Below are 23,824 nucleotides of genomic sequence, written 5' to 3' on the forward strand. Positions count from 1 at the left end.
GTATTCTTGTTTGTCCGCTGGTTGTTTGTCCAGTACAAATCTTGCAATCGATTTTTAACTAACTTCCCGACTAGTTGAACATTTGAAACTTTTAGAATATATCAGAACACGACGCCAATGCATTCTTTTAATACTTTTGGCCATCTTTAAGCAGAATTGAATTCATTTTCAGTTAATTCTGTTTTGTATGTAAAGTTATTTCAGAAAAATCTGTAAAAAGTAAAAGACTATTATTGGTTGCTAAGGAGGTGGTGGGTAATATATACGTGATTTACTATGGAAATCAAAATGAAATGTCAAAATGACATTTCAGTTTTCTATATTTGTTTGTTTGTTTGTTTTTTATTTATTTCATATCAAGTACAAGTTTGAGCATATTGAGCATAATAATTCAACAGAAAATTTAAAAACGTTATGTATAAAAAGTTCTTTTTATCTTTTAATTATTAATTAGTTACATTGTACATAATAGTTTCGCTGATTCTATTTCACCTAACGCCCACGATATGAAGAAAACGACTGTCGATTCAGTTTAAATTGCATAATTTAAATTGACGTATTGGCATGTAGTGGAGGACCAATGATACACATTATGATTATGAACATCTGTCACACTTGGTTTGTTCATTTGGCTTTGTTCGTTTTTTGTTACACTTTGCTTTTATAAAATTAGCAACCACAGATAGATACACTTACACAAGTGGCTCGCGGGGCACCAATATCCAAACGTTTTCTTAGGGCCGTTTCACCGTGACACCGGTGTCGCGCTCGTATATAATAAGGAGGCCTTTGTATTCTAATAAAGGGGCCTTTGTATTATGTTTATGAACGCCCCAGAGCTAATGAGTCAACGCGTGTCCGGTACACTTTTCCGCCGGCCGCTACATTGTCAAGCGGCCGATACACTTGTTTTTATTACCGCAGCCAGTTTTATGTTCTAATTTGTAACGCGAAATTATGCGTTGACTCATTAGCTCTAGGGCGCTCATAAACAAAATACAAAGGCCCCTTTATTCGAATACAAAGGCCTCCTTATTTTATATGAGCGCGACACCGGTGTCCCGTCTGAAACGGCTCTTATTTGTTTAATTTGAATATTGTTCGTACCTATGTACGTAGTTGCCAGTCATGGCTGATTTTTTTGTCGTTGCTCGATCTGTTATTGTATATCGCGGTCCAATTTGTTTTAAAATAACCAAAAACTAACTATATCGTAAATTTGATACGCCTAGAGCGTGATATTATCCTACTTCCAATATTATCTTTTCGACACGTCTGTATTTATTATCTATTTTATTTCTTGTATCGTGGGTACCGAGTTCTTTGTATCCGGAACATTCACCGTCGAAAATTCAATTCCGACAATACACCTATCAACAATTCACTGCCGAGACAATTTATTGTGTCAAAATAAATATTATTGTAATTCAAAAAATCATCTTGTCCAGTATTCACCAAAAATGAACTGAATATGCATTTTTTTCCTTATTCAAAGTGCTACACACATGCTCTATATACATTTCCAAAACTAGTTTTTTGCAGTCAGTATAACGGTTGAAAAATATCATCCAATTTTAAAATGCATATTGTCGTCTGGTGGCAATTATCAAATATCATCTTTTCCATTGTTACCGAGTGAGTATTTTGTAACTTTCGCTCAGTACGGAAAAGTATATATGTTCCGCAAAACTTTCAAGTGTTTGATTGGAAAAGCTCTGTAGGTAAAATATTAAGAGCACCCGCCCAATGGCCCAAGAAAAATGGTTATTTTTTCTATGGAGAGGTTCCATACTCATTTTTTGTGAATATCTCAAAATGGGCAAGGTGAATTTTGGAAATAGGCGACTCAATTGGTAGGTATAACTAGTATAATCAAGTAACATTTCGAAAAAGTACCTAGTAGTAGCTTTTCGTATTTGCGTAGATAATCGTTACATAATCAATTTCATTTTTGCTGTGTGCACACAGCGTTCAGTACCTACTATATTGACTTACTCTCTGTTTACAATACGTATTTAATTGACATCTATCATTTGTCACCTAAATTGTATCAATTTTTTACGTACTTAAGTATGATTACAGATAAGGTTCTAAATTTACGTATTGTTCGTTTGAATATATTTGGTAAAACACTAAATATCATGTTACACATTAATCATATATCTTGAGCTATTTGAATTGTATCACAATCATTTGAGTGCATTGCGATCTCAGTCTTTGGTAACTGCTCCTAACACATACATATCCAGTCATAAAAAAAATGCTTCACATCAAACGTAGAGTCCCTGATACGATCGATTAAGACCAAGTGTGGTGTGGGGTATCCGGTTTGGTTTGGTGGGGCCATTAAATTCAATGTATAACAAGCTTATTTATACGATTGGGAAAGGTGTGTTTAAATTATACTAGGTACCTACCGCTATTCTATTCTATATTGTAAAATGTAAATAAATAATTTTTATTTTCTATACAAATTCAAATTGTAATATTTCTATCGGGGCGATGAATTATTGGGGGGGGTGAATTGTCGGCGTAGAATGTTCATAGACCGCAAGTTTTGTGTGTATGGCAATACCTAATTCGATGTCGCACTGTGAACATATCCATTCATTTGAAAACGAAAAGTTCGATTCGGGATAAAGTTCGCAAAGCAAAGTTCCTTAACTATTTTAAAATGTCGAAAGCTTTCCGATAATACCGAACACAGAACGGGAGCGGGACCAGAGAGACAAGATCGTCGTAATTTATTTAAAAGTTGTACGATCGACCTTTCAAAGGATCGGCACTAACTACGTCGTAAGATGTTTTCAGTTAGTTTCGGCTTAATTGCGTCTATTGAGAACACTAAATTTCAGTTTGGCGGAAGTTATTCCGTGAAGTAATGTGCGATCTGGATGCGATATTATTATTCTTTGATGCCGCTAGGATTTCTCTCCGAGATCATCCTTAACTTTTTAGTAAGACCATTAATCCGATCATATTCTGTGATAGTGGATTATTAAAATGTCCTCACCATACACACCAATTTATAATGATATCATAAAGTTAACAAGAGTCTTTCCTAACTACTCTTATATGAATGTCGTTGTCAAATAATATATTACCTATATTATGATAGACTGAAATTTGTTAGGTCAACTTTGAGATAAATGTATATTACCAAAAAATAAAATAGGCTCGTAAATCCTACAATCAGCAGGCACGAAGAAGAATTTTATTTCTTATTTGATTAGATATACTTTCAGACATACGAAACTGTAATTTAATTTTGTTGGAGGTGGATGAAAGCTGAAATTGTTTTTCAATTTGTGTGTGAGTCACGAGTATGGACCTAAAAGGTTGAGCAAGTGGCTGACATCCATTTCTCGTAAAAACAAAATCTGTTAATACAAACCTTCACTCTGTGGAGGCCCATATGATCTTATTAGGATCGGACATGGTCGGATGAAAGCTACCGTTTCCTCTTTTCTTCTTCTCCAGTTGATGACTATCAACTCTCGCAAGTCTTTCTGTTTACCACCAAGCCACCAATGTAGGTGCAGGCGCTTGATGTTTTGATGAATGTGATAACGCCAGGCTCATTATAGAGCTACCCTTATGCTAGAAACACATTACCATCACATCACGTGAGCTCGCGTGCTATAACAATCTAAAAAAGTATTGTGTCAATTACCTGTCATTTGTTGCTTCCTTCTGAACCACTAAAATCAAAGATACGTGAGAGCACGTGTTCAAAACTGTAAAATTTCAGAAAAAAGTTATATCACTCGTAAATTTGGTGATGTGGCTCTGACACATTTTGGAAGATTTAGTTAACTGACGCTAATCGTTTTCAGCTCAATATGTGCTACAGGATGAGAGCATTTGTCTGATGACACTTTTTGCCCGGTGCGCTCACGTGACCTCGCTAGCTTAGTAGAATTCCATGTTATGTTAGTGAATTAATTGTCTCACTAGCTGTTTTGTATTAGGTATATACCATTATTAAGACTATCAAGGATTTGATAATTACTGACAAGACTTGATAATGGTATGAAACCTAGTGTAAGTGGATAACGGGTCAGTTTAAAATATTTTTTTGAATTATAATTCGGCAACGTTGTGATAGATAATATTTAGAATTGTATATGTTCTGAAATATGTGTGCAATCAGTGCAATGGCGTTTGGGTGAGCGTAAAGCCGTATGTTGCAACAAGTTGCCAATGTGGACACGGCATAATGTCTCTAGCAACAAAACATTATGAAAACTGCAGTGTAATACATTTTACTTAGTTTAATACAGTATTGATTAATATAAATATAACTTCATTTAAAAAAATAATCAATTTAAATAAATGTGCGTTCAATGAATGAAACTTATAATTAGGTAGGTACTTCAATATTATTTTATCATTATTTTATCAATAATTTATCTGGTACACTGTATTTTAATAATTAATAGTTTTAATGTATTTTAAATTTAAAAAATCGTCGATTTTTATAGAAAATATAAATTTGTTTTAAGTGAAACATCATTTTTAATTATATATATATCGATTCGAGACAATGAAGTTTGATTTTTTCACCTAAACCCCCTGTCAATCGAAAATTGTAACAATACCAAATCTCATTGGTTGAAAACCACTTCATACTAATCAGTTAATACTTTATCGGCTGCATATCGTCTAATTGATACATTAATATGCCGACCAATAAATGGCCCCGAATGCTTTATGAATTGTCAAAAATTGTGTACGCATCCTATCCTGAATCGAGATTTGGTATGTATCCGTAGATATATTTTTGTATATATTTATTAGTCATTCATACAACCCATTGAATGACTCATTGTTCTAAGCAGATGATAAATAAATTAATGAATTCAGAGACAGACTACTCCACCGTTGATATTTATATATACCTACATCGATTACACGAATTAATTTATTATTACCACTATTAACATTTTCTACAATGTGTCCGCAAAAATACCGTGATTAAATTAAATTCTTTGATAAAACGCATTAAATTTTCATTAAAACTTCTGAATCCACTGGAATTTCATAATTATATACTTCCTTCCAAAGTTTACTGAAAATGATATCGATCTATTTAACATCGGCCTAGCATTAAGCTTATATATTTATTATAGCGTAATAGTTAAATGAGAATCTACTGAAAAACAATTTAGTAGTTGGAATTTAATATGATGCTTGTTTGGTTTTGTTTCAGGCGAGCCTTTCAGCGAGCTCCGAAAGTTCAGAAGAGGCCGACCGCTGGCAGCCAGTCTTCGCAGCCATCACGGATACGGAACTCAGGTAATAAATACATCATTATTAATTTACTTGGCATTAATTGATATCACTTCAGCGCAGATTTTGCATTCTTTAAACATTTCCAATTGCATAAATTAACACAATTTAAAGAAAGATGATTATAGGATAAAAAGGAGCTTTGGGGTATTATAAATGTTATCAAATGATAAACTCTGGTATGAAAACATCTAAGTATAGGTATAGTAAATAGTAATATGTATGTGGTAGCCGAGTTCAGTAAATCGACTTGAAAATTAAATATTATGCGATTGTTAATTCTACACACCAACCTATTATCTGCTTTACGTACTCCTTTGATATAAAGGGTTTGTATAAGGTTGTTCTAAGAAAACTGATTAATTTGTTGATTGAATTGGCGGTTTCGTGGCAGAACTACTTTATAATGAGTTTAAAACATTTTTTGTTAATTCTACAATAATTAAGTTATTCTAATGGATTTAAGTTTTGAACTATTCAATTTGAGTCGTTTTTTGCGACCCGGGTTTCGCCTTTCCGCGTCTTCAGGCACTGTATACACTTACCAAAAGGCAAACACACACTGACAACGAACACTATTACATCGGTTTTTTACAAACGCTTCAACTATTCACAATTTGTTTGTTATATTTTTTTATTTTATCCTTGACTTAATTGGTAGGTAATAAGTTGTTATCTACTTTATTGTATTTATTTGTTATATAAGTTAGAGTTAATAGTGCTCGTTGTCAATGTGTGTTTACCTTTTGGTGAGTGTACACAGTGCCTGAAGATGCCGAAAGGCGAAACCCGGGTCGCAAAAAACGACTCAAATGGAAATAGTACAAATCTTAAATACATTAGAATTTTAATTCAAAATTTCCATCATGTACCGTCGGTCGATAGTATTAATAATTAAGTTATTTGTGTTGAACCCATATTCAGATCGTTTTATAAACTTAAAACTAAAGATACCCACGATGGCCGAGTGGCTTTCGCGTCGGCTTATAATGTCGTGTCTAAATAATTGTTTTTGTACTGAAGTGTTTCTTTAACCTTGTCTGTTCTGTGATATCCAGTTTACACAGATTTGCAATATTTTATATTTCAGTTAATATGCACTTCATCATTTGCTTCACAGAATCAATGATTTAAAAAAATATCAAACAATATTTGTATCCGTGTTTATAAAATATGTAAATATTATTCGCCAAATATCAAAATTCATTTACGATACGTATTTATTACCAATATAATATAGCTCATTTTCTACCTCCACTGACAAGAATAACAATATAACAAGAAATGCTCAAACTAAAATTTTGGTAGTTTTTATAAAACTCACTACGTGTCTTAAAGCAATCTTTATATATTATGGTGAAGACCACTCATTTTATAAATGTTCATGATGTTTCATCAAGTACCTAATCGCTGGATCTCTAGAAATGACTATAATATAAGTATGTTGGAAAAGCTGGCATTTCCATGCAAAAATAATGTTCTATCGTGAAACTAATACGGTAACCCAATGTGACGGTACAGAATGGAACGGAATTTATTAGCATAGTAAGAGAGTGGTTAAAGGCACTGTAATAATTTAATTAACCTTCTTTGCTTTATCAAAAAGCGTCTATGCATGTAATGCAAACTTCCGACCACACGAGAAATACGTTTCCTCATTACACTATTATGATGTGACAGTGTAAACATTTTCCCCGCCAACCCGACGACGAGTTGTTACAAATTCCATTGAGATCCGTGCGACCACACACCTGCGAAAGATGGTGGAGCTTATTAATTAATTAGTTAGTGCCGAACGGCGCCGCAGGAAGCAGGCGCTGGCGCTGGCTTCGCGAGCGACTAGTTGTCGACGCTTCCGTCTCCGGGTAAAGCTCACGCCGTATTCGATAATACCAGAAAGCTCTCACTGCTCCAATATTTATTGCAAACGAATACTATAATGATTGTTATGAACTACGTGTATTAATTGTTTCGTTTCTTATTAAGACAGAATTGCTGCTAATTCGTAAATAATAGGGTTCGTCAATAATAGGTTATCCTTATTGTCAAGCGAAGGCTAATTAATACAAATTATATTATACCAAATTAACAATTAATTGATATTATACCAAAGCTGCTATTAAATATATTATTATCTTCCCTGTTATACGAGGGTGGGTCAATAATTCCTTAGAAAAAAGCATTAAAACAGTTTTTATTTTTGTATTTTTTTTTATTTCTCAACATAATCTCCTTGGAGCTCAATACACTTGGTTAGACGTTTCTCAATTTTTTTTAAACCGTCAGAAAAATAAGTTTTCGGAAGGTCCTCAAAATAAGCATTTGTCCGATCGATGACTTCTTCATTTGAAAAAAAACGTTGTCCACTTAGCCATTTTTTTAAGTTTGGGAAAAGGAAAAAGTCACTGGGGGCTAAATCTGGCGAATACGGTGGGTGGTCGACCAATTCGAACTTCAATTCTTTAATTTTAGCCATTGATCGTAAACATGTGTGAACACGGGCATTGTCCTGATGAAAGAGGATTTTTTTCCTGTTTAAATGAGGCCGTTTTTCTTCAATTTCATTTTTTAGCTGGTCCAATAAAGATGCATAATAATCCCCTGTTATTGTTTTTCCTTTTTCCAAATAGTCAACGAAAATAATTTCACGTGCATCCCAAAATACAGTAGCCATAACCTTACCAGCTGATTTTACGGTTTTCGCCTTCTTTGGACATGGTTTGCCTTCGCAATCCACTGCTTTGACTGTTCTTTCGTCTCGGGAGTATAGTGGTGTATCCATGTTTCATCCACAGTCACAAAGCGACGAAAAAATTCATCCGGATTGCGTTGCATGAGCGACAACAGGGCTTTAGAGGCCACCACCCTATTGCGTTTATTGTCGACTGTGAGCAAACGCGGCACCCATCTTGCAGAAATATTTTTCATGCCCAATTTGTCATGTAAAATAGAAATGACGCTACCTTTTGAGATCCCTGTAACCTCAATTATCTCACTCAACTTTAATCTTCGGTCACTTAACACCATATCGTGGATTTTATCGATCATTTCTGGTGTAGTCACCTCTACAGGACGTCCTGAGCGTGGTTCATCCTTTGTTGATGTACGACCACGTTTAAATTCATTTAACCAGTTATAAATAGTTGCAAGTGAAGGAGCAGATATGCCGTGAACTAAATCCAACTCATTTTTTATTTCCTTTGCTGTTAACCCTTTTATATTAAAATGTTTAATAACAGCTCTAAACTCAATTTTCTCCATTTTCCATTTTTCCATTTTCCACAAGCAAATTTTTTTTTTAAATGTACGAGAAACACACAACAACCCGACCAATCTGATTGAAACTTCGCAGCATACTGAATCGGTAGTGCCGCTGCATGAAAACAAACCGCTTACAGTACTAGTCGCGCCACTTGTCGGCTTTTCTAAGGACTTATTGACCCACCCTCGTATCTTAGGAATTGTATAGTAAACTATGTCACATTTATTGTCTACAATTTGCTATTAACAAAAAGATTTTTAATAAAGATATTGAAAAAACCTAGTTCTATTCTCTGTAGAGATGGAAGGATGGAACCTAAATGTATGAAATTTAAAAAAAAAATAGGTCCACTGGTACACTGATTACGTTAGCTACACGTGACTTCGCATTGAAGGTTCATTTGCAGAGAACTTCAAAATAATGCTGTGACATTTATTTGCCAATAATTGGCAGGGCGTGTAAAAAGACAATCCGTCAAGATGAGTGGTTAAGCAGCAAATTAGACTACACTTCGGCATTATTGTTTAGTTGAGCAATCATGGAAAATTTGTGTAAAATCATTTGTAACTGCACTCATGTAAATAATCACAATTGACATAAAAAAATGCCGTCATTGCGTGTGGAAGAAAATCGAAATGGTAACAGAGTTTGTGGAGTTTACTAATTTAACCATACTTTATGAGCTTGCAAAATTATTTCAAATGTCATAACAGAAATAACGTATTATAAGACTGAAATATTTATAGTTCTAATTTGTTGGTATTTAACCATAAATTAATTAGATTGGGAGGATGGACCTCTACACTGAAGGTTCCTAACCTTATTTTCATCAGGATCACATTTATTGCCAAAAATAGAATGGCGGGTACATTTTTCTTTATTACATTGTATATATTTGTCTTGAATCATCTGTAACGGATGTGAGAGGGAGTGAGACAGGGAGGAGACGTATTAAATATACTAATATACGTAAATCAAATACTACTTTTGAAAAATATAGGAATAATGGAATCTTTTATTTTAATTATGTCGTGAAAGAAAAAAAATGATACTCTAATTATAATTTGACAGGTGCTTACAATACGGTAATAACATATCGAATATATAAATAATATTAAACGACATTAAAACTAATTTGCAGCAGATTGACAGAAGGGTATACAGAAGTATATGGCGTCGGATAGGGAACACTATTTTGAAAATGATATATCTCGGAAAATGTCAATTTATATAATTATATAGTCGATTCAAATGAGAGATAAATTTCGGGAGTGAATACATCGAAATGAAATTGTTACAAAATCAACAAAGTGGGGTTTAGATAAGTAATTAGTAAGTATATTATCCAAGAGGTTTAACGGTAATTATAATAGGGTTATGATGATGTAACCTACTGTTACCTTAGGCAACATACACAATCAATCAAAAAATAGAAACACAGTGGACGAGGAAGAGCCATCAGCTATGCGTCGCTGCTTGCAAAGGAACAAGCTAAGCATTGGCGTGCTCAGAAAGTCAAGAGACTCTACAAAGACTCCGCCAGGCTGATTACAGACATACAATTAAGTGAGTTTGGAACATCATAATAAAGACAGTAAGACAGAACAATGTTCCGTAATACACAGAGAAAGAGGGATACAGTGAGAAGAAGTATAAGAATGTTGACAGGTGGTACTGCCATCTGGTAATATTTGCTAGTCTAATAAATTTTATTTATATTGCATTATATGTTAATTTACTTCTTTTAATTTTACTTTTCCTGAAACTCGTTCAATATCGTTTGTCCTCATTCAAATATTGTAAAAATAAAAATATTATTTCTAGGAGTAGGTAAATAGTAATCAATTTATATCCTGTTCGGATATAACAAACTTTGGATAGTTCCTTCAGCTTAGCTTTATGAAATAGATTCCAAACTTACAAGCGATGCAATTATATATTCTTACTAGGTACTAGTTCGCCAAGTATGGTGTATTTCAGTTAAGCCAGCCGACCGCTGCAAAGCGTTCTCGGTGGAAAGGCTTGCTCCGAGGCCCCGGAGACGCCGGCGTCGAAGCCTTAGCCACCGTCCGGCGCCCTCCCACTTCCCCACGGTTCTGCCTTCGCAGCGCAATTAAAAGTTATCCGTACAAGTTTAATCAAAGAGCCTCGCCGTTGCTGTTTAGGTGCCCCCCGTTCGGCATTGACTACCCCTAGCCATAATTTGACTCGGATTCGATTATCACATTGGTTTTCTATAAATTAAATGTCAACATAAATTAAATTCTGTATATGGAGGGAATAATATTAATGACTGTACTGCTAGTGAGGTACTGACTGATACTTTATATTGAAAATATATAATTATGTTTTGAAAAACTACTGAAAGCATTCAGTGATTGAAAATATTGAAGATAGAAAAATGTGATTTGTAAATTTTTTCCTATATGTGAAGGGTACAAGGGGAAAAGGCATGATGTCACTAAATTAGTGAAATTGAGATTTAAATGCCACCTAGTTGCTACACTAACTAACACTATAGAGCAAAAAAGCTTCGAGTCATGAGATATTCCAGTTTAAAATTTTGACACACCAAAAAGACTAAAAAGGATGGTTGTCGAACTTTACAACTCTTCCTTGCCAGTAACTAAACTTTACTTCAAGAAATTATCATTATCATTCTAATTAAGATTACCATTCTTTTGAATTTACTTGATAATGGGACTTAAATAAATAAATAATTCACAAAAAAACTTTCTTAATTTTATTTACCTCATCTTGTTGTGATAATAAACAGTGCAAAGCGGGGAGATGTCAATGACGAACATAAACAAAACAGATTAATAAGATATAAATGTAAAGCTAGTCGCCATATACCAAGATTTTGAACCCGAATTTTGTTTCTTAATGAATGTCTTTAATACTACCTATATTGAATGCGCGTTTCGGTTATGTGGCAAACTTTAATGCATATATTCGTAACTATTGTAAATCACATTCTTCATAGCCCATATTTATCAATACTGGAAAATTAAACATTTTACTACCACGCCCAGAAGGTAACGCACTTATCATTTTTTTTGTGTTCTCTGGAGTTCTCTCGGGTTTTAGCATCTTTGAGTCAGACATATTTTTACATTTGTCATATTTCTATGCTCTTAAAATGACTATGAACATGTGGAATTGGTTGTCAATACAAATCCAATAAAATATTCGTCTGCTTCTTCTCTTGGTACCGGTAGATTGGCGATTAAGATCGCAGATCAGATCACCAATACTTTATACAATTCATTTTCTTCTGAATACGCTTCTGCTGCCTTCTACATTTCCCTGTACCTTTTCAGTTTTATTTTCATACATAAAAGCTTTCCAAAAGAAAATGATGAATTTGATTTCTACCTATTTTATTTTTCTCTTGGAACCTCCTGCATAGTCTGTCGTCGATAATAATAAGTCAGGGCTCGAACAAAATAGGATGGCAAACCGCCGAATTACACAGGTTACCGCGCGATTACGGGAAATGACGCCCTCCAAATGTACTCCCTTATAATTGCCTTATCTCGGGGGAGATATTGCGAAAATATCGACGCACTTAGTGATTCGTTATGTTTTAATTTTAGTATAAAGGGGATGCCAAGGAGTTAATTATAATTGAAAGTACAGCGTTGCAACACTTTATTATTCATTTATCTACTAGATCACACGCGCATACATTGATATTTATATATACAGCCCTAGTTAAGTAATGTTGTAAAGTTATTAAGTATAGTAACCAAATGGACTCGATTTTTAATATTAACAATTTCTAAATGACTGACAATGGCTGTTTGGCATAATTATTAATTATTATATTCAATTAATAGATTAAAACACGTAAAAACACTACCTATATAGTTTCAATAAAATGAAATAAAAAATAAATTTAATATGATTTTCCTCATGAATTTGTATGTAGAAATATGAAACACATAATTTTATTATATTTAAAAGGTTATAGGTGTTCGTAACACATGTCTATAACAAGATTAACAGTCAATTTGATATCATTATCTTTTATTGAAAACCCCTTAAGCATACATATTATTATTCTAAAATAATAATCATCATGGCGTCCGGATAGCATCTTGGATATCGCCGTTGAATTTTTCCGCGCGAATTTCATAATTGCAATTTCAGAAATAGAACAAGACGCCCGCGTTCTGTTCGCGACAATGCCTGAGCGGCCATTATTATTTTTTGAAATTCGAATTGATAAAAGCCTCGCGGATATCCTCATTCAGGATATTCGGCGAACCGCCCCTCCACTCGGAAAATTTCCGTAAGGCGCGCTTGAATGACTTTCAAGGCGAAATTGGCGCGCTTTTCTTCTTACACCGTGTCCGTGAAATTACTCCTACTTCCGCTTCTTTAAACTTTGTAATGCGCGGGTAATTTTGTTAGCTTCGATTTGGCCGTTTAGCTGAAACGAGTTTGAATTGTATATACCTATCCAAAGCCCCCCTACAGACCTTTCATGTACTATAGCCACAGTTTACGGTTGAGATTTGAGATTCTTGGGAAAGTTAATCAATAAATACCGGCGATGTTTTCTCTTTCAATATAACATTTTAAAAGTTTGTTAAAAATCCTACAAGTTACCACATTTTTTATTGAAATCACCACGCAGTGAAACTCTCGATGATTAGTCAAAGTGTCTGTGGCAATACTTTACTCGCGAGAGGCAAATTCGCCATAATTACGTTAGTTTAGTATCATAAAGCGTATTTTAATACGAATCTGTGGTAGAATCCCGTGGTTGAGATTGAAAGTCCTGCATTAATTACTAATTCGTATTACCAAGCCAACGCATTAGGCAGAATCGATCCAAGTATTGCTAGTGTTTTTATTCTCCTTTAATTGAATTATCTGGTCTCCCTGACGTTCTAACACTCTAACGTTCGAAACAGCTCTTCGGCTCATTGTATTTCAGTCCAATCTTGGACTTTTTAGTTGCGGCATTTATTTCCTATAGTAATTGCCTACGATAAACGATTTTACGTTGTTTAATATTAATTTGTCAGCCTTCCGAAAATTTTCATATAACTTAATAACTTAGTGACTACCTCGGTACAGGAAGCTCGAAGAAATCTTATGTGGAACTCGACCTATATTTCAAATGGTTCAAACCGATTAATTGTGTGTACTTTAAGCGTACATCCTTTTGTCATCCCGTTTTGTCCCCGTAGAGAAAAACAGATCAGATTTTTATACGTTAGAGTTTAGACCGTACATTCTTTATCGTACATTGAAATTAAGATTATTATCGCAGAAAAACTGTCAGACTGCAAATCGGAATAGGTAATACTGGAATACGAAATTCTCGTGACAGCCAAGTTGTTACATTATGTTATCGAGTTTTTGACGTAGAATGCGTTTTTGAAATTGATCCCATATGCCAATATGGAATGCGATCTTCGAATTGGGGTGGTACGAAATTAGTATCAATTTTGAATACATAATAATCAGCGGATAGTCAACATTAATATCCCGATGGATATGTTAAGTTCTCAAACGAGTATTTTCCGAATACATTTCTTCAAGGCATGCGCGCCTATCAGTCTCTTTAAGCTTGTATGTCACTTCTGCTCTTATAGCATTTTTCCCTGCTCTCACGTGGTATAGTTTCCAATCCTGATATTCTAGAAAAAATGAATTTTTATGCACCCGGCAATTATATGCGTGACCGCAGCCATCCGTGACCTATTTTGGGTGAAAGTTGTTCCCTGATGTCAGGCTCGCCAGGCACCAATAGCGAGGGCTGTGCGGCTGATCAGTGCACTTCCTAGAGATGTAGACATTTTTAGCGATGTAATATGTATTTTGTTTTTTAATTTTTTTCTAATTTATTGTTTAATTTGTAGCTGTTCTGGATGTAATGTTTTTTTATTTTATTTCTTTTGCTATAAAATAATTTTTTGCTTTGTTTTTTTCTTTACTAAGTTGATTTACTTGTACTTCTTATTCTAAATGTCATGATTTAAACGTCTTGAATTGATAATTTGTTATGTGCTCAACGTGTCTTTTTTAAATAAATAAGTCCGAATTGCGTCATGGCGTAGTCTAATTTCAACACACCTATTGTTTCAACACACCAACACAATTTTTGACGATGGTATTTCCTATACTTATTTCATGTTAATATTTACGGTTTATTAAAATTGTTTTTGTACTCATTCCAGTTATTCTTGTTTCATTTCGGTACAAGGTTTATATAGAACACGGTGTATACATATTTAGCACCATAAGCTCGGAAGGTAAAGCGAATCTAGTGGAATGGTTCAATCGGGCCGATGGAAAATTTGAAACTTTCCATAATATTACAAGCCGAGCATAGAAAAACTCCTTTGTTGACACTTTACCTTGTCGTACGCTATCAACATTTCGTGATCTTATCCTTTACTGGATAATACAATTTGTTTTTTTTTCGTTAGCACACCTTTAGTTAATGAGTATAAGTAGGTACATTTACCTAGATTAGGTATGGTGAATTTAGGTAGATAAATACGAATTTGTTTTATACTACTTATTGGAAAATTTTCAAAATAACACCCCTCATTTGAAATAATGAGACTTTCTAGTTGTATTTAGTAAAGCGATTTTGTAAGTACTGACATCTACTCTATTTACTCCTTTTCGGTTATAAGATCAGAACAGACTTGTGCGCATATGTTCTATACAAAAGATGGCTATCGAGTGTAGTTTATTATTTTCATGTAGGTATTCAGCCGGTTAATTGTTACAATAAGGTAACCATGTGCCTGTCAAAAAGTGCTATGTTTTAACAGCACGTCTCTTGGCTGTGTTAGCTTTTAGAGCGAGATAGACTGTTTATAGGGCTAACTTATTGTAACAATTATTTTTCTTCTTCGGCCATATCCGCCCCTTAGTCGGAGCATATGGACACCACGCGGCGCCTCCAAGAATATCTGTCCCTCGCCAGTCTTCTTGCTTCGTTCCAGGTCAAACCAGCATCCCGTAGCTCCGCCGTATACAGTCTATAGATAGTATTTAGCATTCGATGCGGAGTGTCTGGGACTCACGATTGAACTCGGTCAAAACCAAGTGCCACCTATTCGATGCTTGCATTCTGACGGTGCTGCTTTACGGTAGCGAATCATGGCACCTTACGAAGGCTCAGAACAACCGTATACTGCGCTTCGAAACAGATGTTTGCGACGGATACTGGGTGTGGGGTGGTATGACTTTAGGAGCAACGAGTAGATAAGGGAACGCACCAAGCAGCCTCTCATTACGCTGGGAGTGAAGAGGTGACGTTGAATATGGCTCGGCCACGTGCTGCGGATGTCAGAAGAGAATCTCAACCTGGCTTCCCTATTCTCCAGCCGACCGGATTACGGCGTCCTGGAAGGTAACAATTATAATACCTCAATACATAAATATGATAAACTACCGTCGATAACCGCCTATAGCCTCCTTGTGTGTAGAATAGATGCACTGGTGGTCTTATAACAAGGGGTAACTTAAATTTAGTATGTAAAGGTATTAAGATTTAGTTGTTTTTTAAGTATCTGTACAAATTTGATTAGCTGTAAGATGGTAAAATACCTCACCATTATATCGCCGGACAGGACATGAATCTGCATCCATTGGATTCCGGCCAATCTGAATTGCTAATTTAGCCACACATTCCCTACCTAATTGTGGTGAAATTAACTGATTCAATCAATTATCAAAGTCATGCAACTGAAGCGCTTTACAGGTTTCGCTAATATTGGCGACAGGTTTTTGTGGTTTCAAGGTAGGTACCAATAATATGTACATATTTACCTTGATTACTAGCCAACCTCAGGATCTCTTCAAATTTTATAAGTATTCAAAATTTTGGATATCAAGTTATGTATCATTTGTATGTATTTTTATATGTATTATTGGTACCGTAAGCATTTATTTACGTATTTACTTCACCCTATTATGCCCCAGCATCCAGATCGGTCCATCACCATGGCTAGATTTGGGTTTCAGGAATTTCCCGACGGGAATTCTCGAGAAATTTTCGAGATTTTCGATCCCGAATCTCGAGAATTGAAATTTTGAACATTTCGGGAAATCCCGGATCTCGAGAATCTTTTCTCGGGATTCGGGATTTCTTTGTTATCAAATAATAATTGAATAAAAACGATTTTCCATATGAAAAAAGTGGACAAAAACACAAAACGTTCAAAGACTGATCGGGGCATTTAACACAATTAAGTCAACGTCGACTCAAAATGAGGGAATTTTGTGTCTCAAAAGCGTACGCGATTGTCAGACGCAGCCATTGACAGTTTTTATTTGAAATTCCATTTTAAGAAGTAATGTTTTGAATCATTTTTGTTTTCCTACTTCTATTTTGTTTGTCTTCTTACATAAATAAATAAAAAAATCATATATTTTTGGAATTTGCCTGTTTTTACACAGATTTTAGGATTTTTACAGTTTTTTTTTTTAATTTCCCGATATCTCGAGAATTCTCGAGAATTATTTTTTGGCAATCCCGAATCTCGAGAATTCAAAATTTCATCATTTCGGGAAATCCCGAATCTCGAGATTGAGATTTTCTCGGGAAAAACCCAACTCTAACCACGGCTAGCGTCACGTAGTAATCTTATGGCGAAATAAGACTGCGTGGGTAGTTCATGTGTACCTTTTTATGACAGTGAATGTACTTCCCCGTTTGGGTTGGCGGTATGTAACCTGTGTGTAATGTATTTTTATTTTATTTTATTTTTGAATTGCTTTCGAATGATTTTATATATTTGCGATATATTTTCTTTGATTTTTACCAGGAATGTTTTTTTCTCGATTATTTAAAATTTCTTGTTTAATGTGCAAAACCAAATATGCAGCATTAAATATTTGTTTATATTTTCTTACTTTGAAACAGCGTAAAATTTTATATTATTTTCCTAAGATTTTCACATCATGTTAATAACATTTTTGAAAAATAAAACACCGCTAACAGATTGCGTCAGAGACAGGCCGAAATTCCATAAAATAATAATTTGAAAATTCATTTTCCGCCAAGGAAGAGACAGTGCCTACTCGGGCACATACTGCGTCTTCGAGCGGCCAACAGCTGTTCCATTTGTCCCCCGCAAAACAATGAACGGCGCATTCACATTCCCGCCGTTTTGCGGCGCCATTGTGCCCGGATAGCCCACTTTTAAAACTGTCACCGACGACAGCTCCTCGTGATCGCATTGTGCCGAGCTCTCGGGGAGACCGGGGATGTAATTAACACGCTGGTAACTCTAAATAAAGTTTATCTCTTTCGCAGACGAAGTTTAAGCTTTTAGAAGTTCGTGTGGCTAGTTCTGTCACTTGGGTAGATTGAACAATTGGGAGTGTATAGTCGAATGATTCATTTGATATTAGTTGGTATTTTATTTCAGTTCATTAAGTATAATCCACGATCCAACATATATAAGGAATGATAGTTTCTGTCACCTTATATATTATATTTGTCTTGAATTATCTGTAACGCATGAGGGAAAACATATTATGAAAAAGGTGTACGAGGGTGATACAGGGAGAATACGAGGTATCGTTTATTTTAATCGGGTCGTGAAAAAAAACAAATGATACTCCATAATAGTTTGACAGATGCTTACAGGTACGGTAAAAGCATATCAAGTGATTAAAGTATCGAGAAATTATTGTGTGATCAAAAAGATTTAATGTTAATTATAATAGGGATAGTGCTGTAACTACTGCAACCTTATGCAACATACACAATAAATATAAAAATATAAACATTATTGTATTATTTTGTTATATAAGTTAGAGTTAACTGTATTCGTTTTCAGTGTGTATTTTCCTTTTGGTGAGTGCACACAGTGCTTGAGGATGCCGAAAGACGAAACCCGGGTCGCAAAAAACGACTCAAATGTAATAGTACAAAACTTATATATTATGTTTTACAATATTTTTAGTAGTAATATTTAAATATGCTGATACAATGTTTTTGGTACAAATCATTTTTCAATTTTTATTATCGATATTGGAAACATTTGATTATGGACATATTTTAGTATGTAGTTATAAGTATGAACGCCTTTTTTACGGTGTGGAATGTAATTTTCAGTTGTAGTATTTAAGGTGAATCATATTACCCTTTTCTATGTTGATTATTGTACAGAAACATTTTTCGTCTCGAATCCATGAAACTTTTGGCATATTTGCCTAAAATTATAGATAGTATTTTCCATTTTTCGCGGATTCAAAATTATAGTATTGTACTATAATTATAGTGCGGTTGACAACACTTACGTTACGTATTGGACGGTAAAAGGCGTTATTGCAATGACATCCATAGACGAATTCATATAGTTTACACATCAAAACCTTGGCCTATTGACGGTAGAGAATTATATAAATTAAAGTTCATAAAAAATATCCGTCTATGTCATCTAGAATTTATTGTAACATTTAAAAAGCATTGGGATGCGGATCGTCTGCTTATGAAATGCATACGTAATTAACAGGTGTTATTTTGAATCAAACGACACGCCGACAAACTTAGCACGCAACATTTTAATTGATTTTATACCAGACTATCTATGGTAGGAAAATATATAATTATTGATCTTATATATTATTCTTTTAATTTTGACAATTTGCAATAAAATGATATATACCCACAGAAAAAATATATTAGAAAAAAGTGAATGTTGGCAGACACGAGATTCGAGCCCGGACTTTTGACTTTGACTATCAATAATTGATAATGGTGTGAGAATTAAAACAGCCGTCAACGTAACTAACTCTAGGTACTATCGTAGAGTTAATAATAAAAATAAACTTTGTTTTAAAACCATTAAAATGGAGTTCTACCACTAAACGGCTGTTCAATTAATATTTACATTTAGATATTTATTGTATCGTGAGACTTAATTGTATCACTCAGTAAATTATACGCAATGGACTTTTGGTCCTCACCAGTTTCGTGCTCAGTAACCATCCTGTCATTCAAATAAAAATGTCGCACTTCAGAATAAGAGTGCAAGTTTTTGAAGTATTTACCAAGTAAATACAAACTCAATTAAATGTTATTTCAAAAACAATAAAAAAAACTGTGGTTTATTTGAAAGTGCTTTGATATATCACTTTTAAATAATCTGTCACCTTTCATTATTCAATATTTAATATTCAAATTATGAACAATTTAACTTTAAACGGTTACTGTGATTATTATATTCATGTATGTCTATGGAATGAATAGTTTTCATGTTTACCTAACCATATACGCAAAAATTCTGTGCAGTCAATAATACTCGTTTCTCTGAAACATTGATTATTCCTTAACATGTTGAAATCACACCTCTTATCGTTTGTTAGTTTTATATTAAAAAAAAAACTTTTTACAAAAATTCGTGTAAGTTCCAAATCGCGTTAATCAAGAGATGAGCGTAACCTAATTAAGTGCTTTTGTAAACTTTTAGTGTTTGATTAATTGTGTATTCTTGAATTTTTGGTTGCTTTTTGATTGGTTCACTTTGAAAAGAATAAATCTCTCCTGTATGGTACTTCGCCCCAGTGTCCTCCACTGCTGCAGTAAGCGTTTCAGCCCGCTAATGAAGTATTGAAATGAGACGCCTTCGCTCGGCGTGACTGGCGCCCATTACAACCGATCTCATTTTTATGCTTTTCATATTGAAAATTTCACCGTCGACCGTTTATAGCTTTTCTCGTTACTGCCGATGCGGATGTCGATGAAGATTTAAGGATCGTCATTCAAAAAGCTTTAGTTTTTTTCTCTTTTTTTAGCGCTAGAATATAATATAATTAAATATGGTCTTTTATTGGGTTGAAACTTTTTATACGTGTTACGGAAAAGTCGCCCATACAGTAATACCGTAACGAAAAATGAATGACTCGAATACTGTCGAAAACCAAAATATTTTTTTTCTATGCGAGATAATGATTTATTATGTTGATTAGGTATGTATGCTAAAATCAACCGCACAACTATCTGAAGAGTATCACGAAAAAAACACCTCCTTCGAATAAAAATACTTTTACAAAAGCTTCTCGGGTAATCTATAATAACTTCATTTGTAATTACAATAAAACACAGTGACGTCCCGTGGGGGTAGGCAGATTGAGCGTCGCTTGGGGGCGGCAGTTACTCGAGGGGCGGCAAATCGAGGAGAATCATTATTTATATATAGAAATAGCTACATCTACAGCTCACTGGTTGGAAACAAAATGTATTAATTAACTAACATACAAGGTTTAATAGGACTATATTTTTTGTTGGGTTCGCGATGTCTAGTTTACTTCCGTTGTCTTTGGACGTCACGTCCTTGATGGCCAGCAATGACACGTGCAGATTTTTAAATTATATGTAGGTACATACTTGCCTAATTTAAACCGTGGAAATATTTCTATTGAAGCAGAGATAGCATTTAAATTAGATTTAGTAGTATATATTTTGTCGGTAATGTAGCTAAACCACACATTTCTTAGATATTCTTGGTAAGGATAATGAAAAATATTGTATTGAAAAAATGGGGCGGCATTTTGGCGCTGCTTAAGGGCAGCTTTTTGTCTAGGGACGTCACTGATAAAACACAATAGGTATATAGTGCTAATTTCACTCAGTTTAATAATAACCAAAATGAACCTGGTCCTTATTATTATTATTAAACTATGTGAATTATATATTATAATATATGTCTATTGTGTTTTCAGAATGTATTTCTACCAATAATTATTGATAATTAATTCCATAAAAGAAAAAACACATTAAGTAGGTATATTATATTATAGGTACCCCGTTTACACGTGCATGGATTTACTGTTTACAGTACGTATTATCGCGACCATAACAAGAACATACACGTGTAAACACGTATTATCGTGAAATTTGCAAGATTACATACGTGGATCAAAAAAGTTCAACGGCTTCTAAATTTTCACGCGACAGTTGGAACTTATGCGATATCTGAGCCTGCGCAGTAGAACGGCGGTAGCGAACCTGCCGGAAAAATACCAACTACACAGCCTAAACCATTTTTGACGTTTACCAATTTACACAACCTATCAAAATAAATAGCACCGTACAATGACAACGCGACTCGCTTACGCCTTGAAGAATGAGATTGTCAAGACAGTCAGCACTATTACGTGTAAACAGTTAATATCGCTATAGTTTACTTTACACAATATTGGTGCTAGTAAATCCATGCACGTGTACAGGCGTTATTATGTTCATATGATAATAATGTGTAGCAGGAAACGACCTCGGGCTTTGTCAGCGTTATTTCGACAAAGTTAGAATCAGCAAGTCACTTAACAATCGCACAATCGTCGCTTCTATAGTCAGCATATTCTACAGACATGACGTACTCAGATGAGGTTCGACTACCTCGGGCTTGGTCATCGAAACGCCTCGAAGTTGCAACAGTGCAGCGCCCAGCAGATTTCCCAATTTCGAACTACATCAGTAGTGACTCTCAATTTACTGAATATTCATGTATATAAATAGCGAGTCGTTGATGGGTTAGTTCAGTAATCGTAGTGTCAGTCAAATATCAGTCGCAGTATCACTCCGCACAGCATCATTTCTATCGAACCTCGGACCATCGCACTCTCTCGTCACATATCGCCCTGAATCATTCTCTCACCGTGCCTGGGACTACGCCATCTCTTCCACCGAGCCTCGGACCACCAACATAACTCCTGTATCATTTAATCTTGTATCAACTGTATACCGTTAATCTAGCAATAAACTCTCGCTCCTCCATTCATCTGAGCAACCTCCAATCCTACTTTCATCTCAACAACCCTAAGGCGGTCTCGTGTCTCGTCCCTTTATCTTTACAAGGAGACCTGCCAAAAATGTAATATGCGAACAAACAGCCCTCATGTACCTACACCTATGGATATTTGAGATGGCCTAGTTATTGATTCACAGCATAATCTTTATTCATCTTGTTTTCATAATCGTACATATTTATCGAATGCGCAATAGTTACTGTTAGTAAAAGTCTTTCCATTGTCGACACGTTTAGCCCCTTTATAATGTGATTGATTGAAATAATGCCTAAAATATAATATAATGATACTAAATAGTGACATATCTTTTATTTCGTTTTTTTTATGTTTATTCGGTGGTAGAGAGCGAACTCATTCATTTAATCATGCTTTTTGTTTGCCACGACCGACCCTCGTATTGTGACGCCGGAAGACATTCGAGACGTCCTTTATTATATTATTAATGAAAAATATTTCCAATACAATATTGGGATGGGCAATTTGTTATCTGTAATAACTAGTTGATTCACAAAATATATAAGAATGCCTTTGTTCGTGCATTGTGCTTATATTGTATTTTATTCTTTGTCGTGCATATTGACATAATTATATAGCAATATAAAACTTATACAAAGGATTTCAAGTTAAACACATTTTTTAAAAAATATAATTTTTTATTGCATGCATATAAAAACATATTAAAACTATGATCTAAACAAAATCTACTACGCATTCAAGAGATTTTAATAAACTACATTTCGTTGATTATGTACCTAGTAATAAAACGAAGATATCTAATGAATGCACATTTAACAAGTTTTTTTTTGGAAATCATTCTTTAGCTTTGCATTAAACAATAATATGGTTATCCTTTTTAATGATTTTAAATATGTACACAATGAATAAATTTTATATATAAATAATCATTACGTAAATTGCATGCTTTGTGTTCTGTCTTTAGATGTTCCTAGTATATAGTATACACATACAGCAACTCTGTACTTCATCTTATAATCTGGTGTTTCTTCTATCGAAGTTTGGTGACCATCTTGCAGTAGATAAACCTCCCTATTCTGGGCCAGTCATATCAACCATCCCATCCCCAACGCCTTGGCAGAGGTTGCGTGCCATCTGCCTTCTTCTGCATTATGAGTTTGAATAAATCATAGGTACTTCTCATTCCAGAACATATGAGGCGTCTAATTACAAAAAGCGACAAGTCCACAATTCCATATTTTTGGGAAACAACGTTTTTATGTTTCAAGCTTCAATTATTTGTTTTAATGTGAGATTATTTTTTCCGTTGTATTCTATGTCGAAATTAGAACCAAATGGCAATTTGTTTCAGCCGATAAACTCTTAAATGTAATAAATATAGGCAAAATAAAATTGGACGTAGCGTTATTTGTAGCTCACTTTTTAAATTACTCCGCATAAGGCACATATTTCCGTGGCACTGTAATGAGTTTACCAGATGCTACAGCATGGGAGACG

The 23,824-nt window shown here is 34.4% G+C and overlaps 1 protein-coding gene across 1 annotated transcript in view; it reads left to right on the forward strand.

Annotated features, from left to right (window-relative positions):
- The window catches only part of Syn1 (Syntrophin-like 1), a 266,471-nt gene that overhangs the window by 160,038 nt on the left and 82,609 nt on the right, over positions 1–23,824 (forward strand). The window contains exon 4 of the mRNA XM_085959140.1: positions 5,213–5,298. Within this exon, the coding sequence (XP_085815266.1) occupies positions 5,213–5,298 (86 nt within the window). The remainder of the gene's footprint in view (positions 1–5,212; positions 5,299–23,824) is intronic.

The sequence above is a fragment of the Rhyacophila brunnea genome, unplaced genomic scaffold (assembly GCF_057557595.1).
Source record: "Rhyacophila brunnea isolate RB1 unplaced genomic scaffold, BYU_Rbru_1.0 scaffold_11, whole genome shotgun sequence".
Taxonomy (NCBI): Eukaryota; Metazoa; Arthropoda; class Insecta; order Trichoptera; family Rhyacophilidae; genus Rhyacophila; species Rhyacophila brunnea.